This window comes from Aegilops tauschii, chromosome 5 (assembly GCF_002575655.3).
Source record: "Aegilops tauschii subsp. strangulata cultivar AL8/78 chromosome 5, Aet v6.0, whole genome shotgun sequence".
Taxonomy (NCBI): Eukaryota; Viridiplantae; Streptophyta; class Magnoliopsida; order Poales; family Poaceae; genus Aegilops; species Aegilops tauschii.
In genome coordinates, this window is record NC_053039.3 from 549,218,407 (window position 1) to 549,231,322 (window position 12,916).

The following is a 12,916-nucleotide window of genomic DNA, read 5'->3' on the forward strand; positions in this document are numbered from 1 at the left end:
ATGGCGCGGGGCGGCCACGGCGGGGCAGACGATGATGTGCAGCCCTACCGGCCACTGAAGGCGACGTCGGAGGGGGTGTGGCAGGGCGACAACCCGCTGCACTTCTCGCTGCCGCTCCTCATCCTGCAGATCTGCCTCGTCCTCGCCGTCACCCGCGGCCTCGCCTTCGCCCTCCGCCCGCTCCGCCAGCCGCGCGTCATCGCCGAGATCATCGTAAGTTCATTCCTCGTCGTCCCTCGCTCACCGTCGTTGAGTTATAAGTCGCAATGTCATCTCGTCTGCTTTCGTTTCGCAGCTCATCTTTGTTTTTTGCACGATCTAATTAGTCCATGAATATTCCATAATTTGGTTAAGTCAATCATTTTTTGAGGGGCAAAGCATGATGTTAGCTAGCTTGAATTAATGATCATTTGCAGTTCCATGGGAATTCATCCATCAAATCTTGTTAGTCACAGGATCATTAGGTACTACTACTAAATTAAGTAATTAATGGTCTTCTGTGTAGCACTTTGAACAGTACCAGTTGTGAATGAGAACTCTGCAGAAGTGTGTTCCTTTTTCCCTTGGTTGCTAGTTTTTGTGCACAGGTGGACATTCAGAAACAAACTTCACTTGTCTGCTTTGCAAGTCTATAAACAGAGTGTGCCCATCTATCCGATCACTGTTAAATTCATTGTGGTACACTGTAGTGCTGTACTATGAGTACGGTTATTTCAGCAGCGATATGAGTTCAGAGGCCGGGGGCATTCCTCCTTTTCAAAAAATAAAAGCAGCGATGTTAGTTTTGATTCGTTTGATAGCAAAATATTTTTTAAGTATTTTGAGAATACTACAGTTTTTGAGGTTACCACAATTTTATTTACAATGAGCTGTTTGGTTGCCCTTAAAAACTGTGATTTTAATATTATAGTATTGGTCAAACTGTAGTTTTTTCTCTGCATAAAAAAAAAACCTCCGACCTCTTTTTAAAAAACAGGGAAGCTGCGTCGTTGACCTTCCCCGCTCTGCTCAACAACTCGCTCTGGCCTCAGATTGTGTGGTATGATGCATACGGGTAACCATAGGGAGCGAGCTGCTGTTGCATTTGAGATCAGTGAAGGCGCCGCTACGAAGGGTTTTAAGTATCTCAGATTGCTCGGAGGTTATCTGCCTAATTACTCCGCTGCCGTCGCTGTCGCTAATCATAATTAGGCTAATCGATCCATATATTCTATTCTAGTATTATATCACGGTGCTCCTTCCATCCACTATTTTTCAGCTAGCTTCTCCTTGCAAAAGGCTAGGCAGCAAAATATACAGCGTTGTGCATTAACTACCAAACAGGTTCTATGTAATGTGAATACATCAAAATATTGTGTTTTTGTAAAACCATGGTATCGCATACCTATAGGCCAAATTACTGTAGTTTTTAATACTTTGATTTATATAATACTTTGCTATCAAACACAGCCTAAGCTGATCTTTTTTGGGGGATATTCAAAGTGATCAAGTTTTTTCTCAGAGGGAATATACCCGGGTTTATAGCTAGAAAGAACTCCCCTTCCCATAATTAGACATGTTCTACTTTTGTCTTTGCCTAATTTTGGAATGCGAGTAATATATACTACCAGTAATTGAGTTTGAAGTAGTGCTTCACATACTCACATAATTAGTACTGCAAGCAGGGAAGCCAAATGCAATACTACCTAATTACTACTAAGAAGTAAAATTAGTTTAAAAATAAGGATTTTGAGAAATTATGTGAGTAGAATTTTATACTTGCAGCTATTTTCTAAATTTGAGAAAGAAAATTTAACCTACAAACGGAAAATATATTTATTTTGGTCAGACAACTATCCATTGAGGTTTGATCCCATCCCCTGCCAAAATTTATAAAAATAAGCTAAATGCAAACTAAAACTTATATTCATAGCAACGCAGAAAATGCATACGAAAACCAGCAGTATTCCAGAAAATTTTACTACAAGAACTCCATGTCATTTCGGACAAGAAATGTTCACTCCCGCCTCCCCTACACGATTTAGTTATAATAATATCCATTTTTCTCATTGAACTGTTTTTGGAAGGACACATTTTTAGCTTGAGTTTCCAAAATCTCTGTTTTTTAACGTAGATTGTTGGGTGAAGTGTATTCTTGCGAATTTGGCTTAAAATATGTGTATTTGAGTCATATGAGGGGAAAAAAGTAACCTATTTTCTTGGGTATTAGTAGTGAATTGTCAAAGTTTTAAACCAAAATTGTACGTCAATACTCTGGCCCAAGATACTACATGAACTACTTTTATCCTGAGTTTCTTTAGAAACATTCCCTCCGTTACAAATTATAATATGTTCTATCTTTTTTTCAGACGTATATAGACGCATTTTAGTGTATTTGTTCAGCTATTCCAGGCCCGTATGTAGTCTATATTGAAATATCTAAAACATCTTATAATGGTGAACGCTGATCTATCGCCTTGCTCGTATTGATGCTTGTCACCGCGTCACTAGGTTGTTCATAGCTCTTGCTTAGCTTAATGGATCACCCAACTGTATTCTGGGATGTGTGCATTCCACAATCCCTTAAGGAAGAGGTTCACTACAACCTTGCTTGTTAATGGGTTTCTGACTTCACACCATAGTGCTAGACTAGGGATAAGCTGGATACTGACTTCTTTCCAACAACTCCATCAGCCCTGCTTAGCCATACATCAGCTCTACCATTACTATACGCATTCTACCTACGCTTTTATGGAAAGAAAGAAGAAAGGAAAGGGGAAGTGCATGGATGAACCTGGGTACATATGAATCCATTTTGAAAAACACATTTCTAAATGCTAAAAAATCTGAAAAAGATTGCACGGATACGTCTTCATGTTCTATGTGCGCGCATAAAGTTTCATGGAAAAATAACATTTTTTGGACGGTGCAAAAAAGACAAAAAAAATACATCGTGGAACGCTATTTCAAAGCACTGAAATTTATATTTTTTACGGAGACAAAACAAAACGACATTTTGTAACAAAACTTTGTGCCGCGCACACACATTTGCGAACATGTATGCATGAAATTTTCTTTTAAATTTTTTGAGATTTTAAAACATGCTTAAAATGCATTTTTTTTAAAAAAAAAAATGGGTGCAGATGCCCATGCGTTCAGGACGTGCCCACTCGAAAGGAGAGGGAGTATTTCATTCTCAAGATATGACAGTAGGAGCCAAAAATAGTTTTTTAAGACTTTTGCTTGAAGTTAACTTGAGTAGTATTGTTTTCAAAAGAAGCACGCCAAAGTTTGATTTTCTGCGTTTGTAGTTGGAATGGTGTTGGTAAAATTAATCGGGAATTAGTCCTTGTCACCTATGGGATCAAAGTAGATTTCCATGCTCAATCACTATCAAATCAGTCAAATCACTTGATCGGAATTTCTACATCATGATCATCTATCTCCGATTATAGCAGCTCTTATAGCAATGCAAGCTCATGTTAATGTTACTGCTACTGGTGGCGAAATGCAGGGCGGCGTCCTCCTCGGGCCGTCGGCGCTCGGCCGGAGCAAGGTCTTCCTCCACAACGTCTTCCCCAGGGAGAGCCTCATGGTGCTCGACACGCTGGCAGCCATCGGCCTGCTCTTCTTCCTCTTCCTCGTCGGCCTGGAGCTGGACCCGGCGTCGCTCCGCCGCACCGGCCGCCGCGCCCTGGCCATCGCCGTGGCCGGCATGTCCCTCCCCTTCGCGCTCGGCGTCGGCTCCTCCCTCGTCCTCCGGGCCGCCATCGCGCCCGATGCCCCATGTGTCCCGTTCATCGTCTTCATGGGCGTCGCGCTCTCCATCACGGCCTTCCCCGTGCTCGCCCGGATCCTCGCCGAGCTCAAGCTGCTCACCACCGAGATCGGCCGCATGGCCATGTCGGCGGCGGCCGTGAACGACATCACGGCGTGGATACTGCTCGCGCTCGCCATCTCGCTCTCGGGCAACAGCTCGCCATTCGTGTCGATCTACGTGCTCCTCTCCGGCGCCGCCTTCGTTGGCCTCGCCACCCTGCTCGTCAGGCCGCTGCTCCTGTACATGGCGCGCCGGTCCCCCGAAGGTGAGCCGGTCAAGGAGTCGTTTGTCTGCGGCGCCATGGCCATCATCCTTGCTGCCGGACTCGCCACCGACACCATCGGTATCCACGCGCTGTTCGGCGCGTTCGTCATCGGCGTGCTGGTCCCCAAGGAAGGCGCCTTCTCCAGCGCGCTCACCGAGAAGATCGAAGACATCGTGTCGTCGCTGTTCCTGCCGCTCTACTTCGTCTCCAGCGGGCTCAAGACGAATGTGGCCACCATCACGGGCGCCAAGTCGTGGGGGCTCCTCGTGCTCGTCATCATGACGGCGTGCGTCGGCAAGATCGGCGGCACAGTGCTCACATCGCTGCTGATGCGGGTGCCGGTGCGCGAGGCGGTGGCGCTGGGGCTGATGATGAACACCAAGGGGCTCGTGGAGCTCATCGTGCTTAACATCGGACGCGACCGCAAGGTCCTCAACGAGGAGGCATTCGCCATCCTCGTGCTCATGGCGCTCGTCACCACCTTCCTGACGACGCCGGCCGTCACCGCCGTGTACAAGCCGGCCCGGCGGCAGTCGTCCTACACGCACCGCACCATGGAGCGCGATGACGCCGATGCCGACAGCGAGCTGCGGGTGCTCGCGTGCTTCCACGCCAGCCGGGGCATCCCGACGCTGATCAACCTGGTGGAGGCGTCGCGTGGCACGCGGCGGAGCAACCTCACCATGTACGCCATGCACCTGGTGGAGCTCTCGGAGCGGTCGTCGGCGATCTCCATGGTGCAGCGCGCGCGCCGCAACGGCTTGCCGTTCTCGGGCCGGCTCGGGCGGAAGGACGTGGGCGGGGAGGAGGTGCAGGTGGCGTTCGAGGCGTTCCACAGGCTGAGCGCCGTAACGGTGAAGCCGATGACGGCCATCTCCGACCTGGCCACCATCCACGAGGACATCGTCAACTCGGCGGTGCAAAAACGCGCCGCCGTCATCGTGCTCCCGTTCCACAAGATACTCTGCCACGACGGGACGATGGAGGCGTGCGTGGACCGGGCGTACCACCACGTGAACGTGCGGGTGCTCCGGAAGGCGCCGTGCACGGTGGCGATCCTCGTGGACCGGGCGCTCGGCGGCATGGCGCAGGTGTCGGCGCCCGACGTCTCCTACACCGTGCTCCTACTCTTCTTCGGCGGGCCCGACGATCGAGAGGCATTGGCCTACGCCGCCCGCATGGCCGAGCATCCCGGTATCGTTCTCACCGTGGTACGCTTCAGCGCGGCTGCTGCCGCGGCGGCGGAGCTCGCCGACGTGGACGAGGAAGCCATACAGAAGCACGTCGTCCCCGGCGAGTCGGTGAGCTACGAGGAGGTAGAGGCGCGGGAGAGGCTGGAGGTGGCGGCGGCCATCAAGGCGTTTGGGAGGGGGAAGAATCTGGTGGTGACCGGGCGGTCGGCGCAAGCGATACCCCTGATGGAGAAGACCGACTGCCCGGAGCTTGGACCCGTGGGGAGCTACCTGGCGACAACAGAGTTCTCGGCGACGGCGTCCGTGCTCGTGGTGCAGCGGTACGACCGGAGGAATGACCCGACCTCGGCGCCGGCGGACGAGGAGGTAGAGGACACAGTGGTGCGCGCTCCGATGCCATCTCCGGCCTACACGCCCGCCAGGACGTCGCCTGGTGAGCAGAATAAACCAGCCGGAGGGGGAGTCGGTACGTGACGGCCGGTGCGCGCATGCAGTTCCGACGTGCGTGTCGGCCGCGTAGCTAGGCTAGGCTAGGCTAGGCTCCCATTTTAGTTCTCTAACTGTGGTTACTGTGCCTATTGACACGTGTATGTACATGTAGAAAACCAAACAAATATAACAACGGCATGAGCAGCTAGTAGTATCTCAACACAATTTCTTACGTGTTTGCTAACAAGTAGTCCCTCCGTTCAATGAGTGTGGTGCTTCACATACGCGCGCATACACTCACCCATATGAACATATACACGCATACCCTACCCCTATGAGCACCTCTGAAAGACTGAGCTGACATACCATCTTGAAATTTACGAAGTCATTATAGACGTCTCGTCGTCGACGGGAACGTCTCCTTCCACTGAATGCACATCGCCGGAAATCCTGAAATAAATCCAGGAATAAATACGAGCACCAGGACTTAAACCCTGGTGGGCTGGGGATACCATAGTCCCTCTAACCATCCAACCACAGGTTGATTATCGCCAACCAACAATAGTTTATGGGTAAACTACCCGTGATCTTCATGATCATTCGAGTATATTTTTTAGGTGTTGGATGCATTCTAGTTACAATAGTTGTTGTATGTTTCCGGGAACCTTGAGATTTACCTAAGTGGGCCATGTTTTCTTGTCCATCTATGTCTGACAGTCTGAAGGTGTGTTTGGTCGAGAACCAAATGAAATAGAATCCGTTGTTTCATTCCACACGAATGTGTTAGTTGCATTTCTCAATTAATTAGAGACGAAAAAATGAATGGAATTTTATGTTGCTTCTTTCATTAGAGAGTTAGAATGGTATTGATTCAACTCACTTTTTCATAGGAATGGTGAGATTACCTCCCATGTGTATATGGTGTACAATTTTGAACAAACATAACTCTGGCTCTGCATTTTTCGCAACATATATTTGAACTTTCAGCAGTATTTTATTTGTATTTGCATCTCAATCAATTAGCAACATGCAATCATAAGCATAACAAGCCTATTCGCATCACATGCAACACTTATCAACAACATTTTGGTAATGCAATAAGTTCGTACAACACATAAGTAATATGTGGACTCCTCTTTCTTAGAGCTCGAAAGCTTTCCATGAACACCACCACCTGGTCGCCTCCTTCTTTCACCGCCACCTCTTTATTTTTATCACATGTTTTTTATGTTAAGGATTTAAATGTCATAGCATATACTTGTGCTATGTAAAACTCTTTCAGGATGTTTGCGCTTTTAACAGTAAAAAGAGCATCAATAACTGTTTCTTTACTTGCTTTATTAAGAAAGACCAAGTAAAACATATAGTCATATACAAGGACGAATGCACTCAAACAGGTCCTAGGATTATATTGATCATAAGATATGTAACTAATTAGAAGAAGAAGAAAAATCAAATTTCAAAGATTTTAAATTGTGGAGAAAAAACATACTTGTAGAGTACAAATAGGAGGATACACATAATTTGATATTTTGTGGTATATAACTATTATAACTAAAAATATTTCTTATTTACTTGTTTCGCTTTTTATGCTTTGAAAACTAGTAAATATAATATTTCACGTTGACCATTTTGTAAAATATCACTCGCTATGATCATGGTTTTTTTAGACGAACTCACTAAGCTTTATTCATATCAAAGCATTTACAGGTAAAAAATAAAGTTCCCCGGGTTGGCCTAACCAAACATGGCGACCAACCCCGAGTGCTACCCACGGTCCATTGGATTGGATGCCCACTAGGAAACATGCTGAATTTATTTTAAAAAACACTATTTATAAAAAGCAGACGAGCGGCACTGATTGGTATTATGTGGGTGGGCTGGCAAGGGCACGATCCGACACGAAACTGGCTCAGAGACGATAAAGGGGCAAAATGCTGAAACTTTTCTAGGACCTCCATCGATATGGCAACGTCGATCTACTGGCTTAGGATCTTATTAGGCATGTAGGAGATGAGGATATTAGGAAGCAACAGTGGAAAATATGAGAGGTGTTGGCTGCGGTGACGTCGGTTAGAGACTATGCAAGTGAAACCTAGCCGCATATCGCGCATGTGGTGGTAGGCAGAGGTCATTTATTTGCCAATGGAAGGCAAATTCTGAAATGGGCAAACTGAGAACCGAGAGCAAAGGAGGGAATTTGAGGACAAATGACAAATTGACACTTCATACACTCCAGAAATGTCTCTTTAGTAGTTTAGTTACATGTAGACTTTATAGTATTAAACTCCAGGCATCACTACAAGTTGGTTAGATCCATATTCTCTAAATGCAATCTTCAAAGATATATAGTATCATGAAAAACATGCATGCATGAACACATTATAACACATCGGTGCTCATAAATGCATTGGTGGAATAATGCTAAAAGATTATTTTCTTATGTATATATAGTAGTGCAAACCACTCTAGCGAAAAATAATAATTCTTAGACACCACAAACTAAATAATTATACAAAAGATTGTTGCAACAAAACACAAGTTCAGTTTAGCACTACAAAGTGTATTGGTAGTGAGAAATATGAAAATTATATGAGAAATGTTCACCTTAATATTAATAATATTTTTGAGTTGCTGATATTGCTAGACATAAAAATTTAGTTGCCTATATAATGCATCAAATAATGAATCAATAATAACAACATACATTAACAACTAATGTTGATCTCAGTTTCTCTCACACGCGCTAATCAGTACCCACATGACAAGAGATTCGTTAGTACATCATACTCATGTGAACTGGTCTCTAGGTCTCTGCCTACCTAAGCACCCACCCACTCCCACTTCAAGGACTTGGGTTGGGTTGTTTAGGCGCGGCACAAGACCCGACGAAATGATAAAGGACATAGCACGACACGACATGGCGGCTAGCGTGCCAGGACAGTACGACTCAAAGTTTCGAGTGCTCTTAGCTAGAGCGTGTAGGCATGGGGCACCCCATATGTCTCGCTTATAGCGAGAGGTAGGGGAATCGTCGTTGAACGTGAGAGCGACATGGGCTGGTCCAGGCACGCGGGAGGCTACAACCTCGTTTTTTCCACCTTTTTTACTTTATTTTTTGTTTTTGTTATACTTCCAATTTTTTTAAATAAATATATTACAAAAAACACTTTACATAAACATTGAAACAATGTTGACCAAGCATTTGAAAAATGTTAAATATGTATAGGGAAAATGTTTCTCATGTGTATGAAAAATGTATAGACAAAATATACAATGTGTGTGTGAAAAAAATTGATCATGTATTTAAAAAATATTAATCCAAACATTCGAAAAAAATGTTAAACAAGTATTCGAAAAATGTTAATTAAGCATTTGAAAAATGTTAAATGTGTATAGAAAATTATTGACCATGTATTAAAAAATATTAAACTTGTATTTGAAAAATGTCAAATATGTATAGGAAAAATGTTGACAATGTATTAAAAAAATTTCAATTTGCATTTGAAAAATGTTAAACTTGTATAGAAAAAATGTTGGTCATGCATTCAATCTTAGACTTCTACTTGAAAGATGTTAATCAAGAATTTGAAAAAATGATAAATGTGTATAGAAAAAATGTTAACCACATATTAAAAAAGTTATGTTAATCAAGACTTTGAAAAATGTTAAACATGTATTAAAAAATGTACACACTCTGTTTGTAAATATAAGTCTTTCGAGAGATTCCAATGCGGACTACATGCGGAGCAAAATGAGTGAATCTACACTCTAAAACATATCTATATACATCCTTATGTAGTCCTTACTGAAATCTCTAAAAAAAATTATATTTAGGAACGGACGGAGTATTAGATATATACCAAACATATGCATAGAAAACCAGTGAAACCAAACTTTAAAAAATAGTGAAACCATAGAGGAAAACAAGAAAAAACGGTGAAAACGAGAAAGAGACAAACAAAACCGAAGTAAGACAAAGAAAAAAGAAAGAAAATTAAAAAAGTGAGAACCGAGAAAAGAAATAAATGAAACCGAATAAAAATAAAAAAAATAGAAAAACTAGTGAAAGCAAAGAAAGAAATGAAGAGAACCCGGTGCAAAAACGAAAATGAAAGAACACGAGAAACCAATAGAATACCGACTCTTTTCCCCTCAATTAGGTCGCGCCCTAGTATTCACCATGAGCCCGACGCTTACTCAATGGCTAGCAATGCTGCCCACAACCAGCAGACCCATGTTCAAACTGTGGGATCTCTCATTTTTCATCTCTATTTCGTTTAAAGAAGGTGTACTGGATGCTTAAGGCGAGATCTCCTTCCGTCTCGCTACAGGCGACATATATAGTCGCCGTGGTTGGCGTGCGCCAAACATGCTCCGCACCATGCGTCTTTGTGTCGGCCCAGTACGGGGCGTAGTGCAGGGCGCCTGTTTTTTCCGTCTTTTTATTTTGTTTATTTTTCTCCTTTCAACAGAATTAAAAAATGTTCACCAAAATTAAAATTTTCAACAATTCAGAAAATGTTCACCAAAATGAAAATTTTCGAAAATTTTAAAAATGGTTGATAATTTGAAAAATGTTCAAAGATTTTTATAAATTGCTCATGGATGTTAGAAACTGTTCCTGAATTTTTAAACAAATTTTCAAAATGCTTTTATGAATTCGAATAATGTTCATGAATTTGAAAAAGGTAAAGAATTAAAGATGTTCATGAAGTTTAAAATGTTCAGTAACTCCAAAAATCATAGGTTAAGAAATATTCAGAATCTTAGAAAATGTTTTGTAAACTTTAAAATACACAAATTTCAAAAAAATATTTGTGAATTAAAAATTGTTTGGGAAATCCAAAAATGTCCTAAATATCAAAAACAAATCATGGATTAAAAATGGTGAATAAATGGGAAAAATGGAAACAAAATCCAGAAAAGACTTGTTCAGAAAGGTTCCAAAACCTTCCCAAAATCGGTGGAAACTGTACGCAGAAAGCAATATGGCCCAACCCTTGTAATAGCGCTAGGTGCTCGGAAGGATATGTGTTTGCTTGGTATTTCATGCGTCTAATCACTGAGATGTATCCAGTGCACCGAACGAATATGTGCATCAGGTCCACCAGGCTATTTTGGTCCATTGGATGGTTATCTGACGGATGCGGTCTGACTGGTAAATGGATTTTTGGCACATGAGCAGAAAATCCTTTACGCATTAAACCTGCCCTCCACCATTTTTTCTCTCCATCATTAAATGCATATTTTAATATATATTTTTCTTCAAACATAGGAATGACCATATATGTTGAACCATATATCCAAATTTAGACCTAGTTTGACCATCATCTTTGTTTTGATGAGTTGTTTAAAACAAGACTAATGTTGAACATACTTTCTATTTTTTTCATATTAAAACTTGACCACAACATTTGTAAGGTCCAATTCATTTTAAAAAATGTATTCAATATGGACATTTCAGGATGTGGTTCCTTGCATGTCCAAGTCTTGCTTATTTCGAGAAATATGACTGCATTTTTTTCGGGGGGGGGGGGGGGGGGGGGGGAGGGGGGGGGGATTTCGTATTGAGCGGGCTTTAGTGAAGAAACGACACAATTAGCATTTCATTCTTTTTCAAGATTCAACCCGATTCAACCTTGCACCTCATGAATCAACCATCCGCTAGCTCAACAAAATTTCATTACATATTTTTTTCCACGACTAGCAGCTTTGATTCCCTTCTCAAATTTTGTAGGTTCAGTCATTGATGAAAAATTTCTCTTACATAATTGTGGGAAATACATTGCCCTATCTTGTTGTTAGTAGAGTACTAGCGTCACTATCACTAGATCAATGAAGCCGCGCGTTGCCGCGCTCATCGACTTTAACAATAGAATGATAGGAATTTACAGCGTGAAAATATAAAATTTCCATGAAGTGCGCTCATTCTTTTCAAGGTAGGAATGTAGAGGCGTTAGACAAAATGTTTCCTTTTTCAGGGGCAGGGCTACAAAGGACACATCTATTAAAATATCACCTTCTTTTCATAAACCAGGGTCCCAAACAAAGTTGGTTACCCAATTTTGAATATATCCTTTGAAAACCTTGCATCTAAGTTTATGTCGCCATGATACGGGCCGTTTCATCATATAGGCAACTTGGCACGATCAATTAACTTTGATTAATAATATTTGGGATGGTTTTAGGACAGGAAAAAATAATCCAAACAAATATTTTTAATAGAGGCGTTGATGACCCACCAGTATAGGGGTTCAATCGTAGTCCTTTTGATAAGTAAGAGTGTCGAACCCAACGAGGAGCAGAAGGAAATGACAAGTGGTTTTCAGCAAGGTATTCTTTGCAAGCACTGAAATTATAAGTGACGAGTAGTTTGATAGCAAGATAATTTGTAATGAGCAAGTAACGGTAACGGTAAATAATATGCAGCATGGTAGCCCAATCCTTTTGTGGCAAAGGGCAGGCCAAAACGGTCTCTTATAATAAGCAAAGCGTTCTTGAGGGTACACGGGAATTTCATCTAGTCACTTTCATCATGTTGGTTTGATTCGTGTTCGCAACTTTGATAATTTGATATGTGGGTGGACCGGTGCTTAGGTGTTGTTCTTACTTGAACAAACCTCCTACTTATGATTAACCCCCTCACAAGCATCCGCAACTACGACAAAAGTATTAAGATAAAATCTAACCATAGCATTAAAATTTTGGATCCAAATCAGTCCCTTACAAAGTAGCGCATATATTAGGGTTTAAGCTTTTGTCACTCTAACAACCCATCATCTAATAACTACTCCACAATGCATTCCCTTAGGCCTAATAAGGTGAAGTGTCATGTAGTCCACGTTCACATGACACCACTAAGGGAATCAGAACATACATATCATCAAAATAATCATGCTCAAGATTTCTCCCATGACCTCAAGAACAAAAGTAACTACTCACAAATGATAATCATGATCAAGATCAGAGGAGTATTAAATAGCATAATGGATCTGAACATATAATCTTCCACCAAATAAACCATATAGTAATCAACTACAAGATGCAATCAACACTACTAGTCACCCACAAGTACCAATCTGAGGTTCCGGTACAAAGATTGAACACAAGAGATGAACAAGGGTTTGAGATAAGATGGTGTTGTTGAAGATGTTGATGGATATTGCCCTCCCCAAGATGGGAGAGTTGTTTGTGATGATGATGACGATGATTTCCCCCTATGGGAGG

At 42.6% G+C, this 12,916-nt stretch overlaps 1 protein-coding gene across 1 annotated transcript; it reads left to right on the forward strand.

Moving 5' to 3' along the window:
- LOC109751738 (cation/H(+) antiporter 19-like) lies at window positions 1–5,887 on the forward strand. The gene is made up of 3 exons (XM_020310624.1): window positions 1–213; window positions 3,494–5,690; window positions 5,859–5,887. Exons 1-3 carry the CDS (start codon window positions 1–3, stop codon window positions 5,885–5,887), a joined length of 2,439 nt encoding a protein of 812 aa, XP_020166213.1.
- Window positions 5,888–12,916: the final 7,029 nt, after the last annotated feature.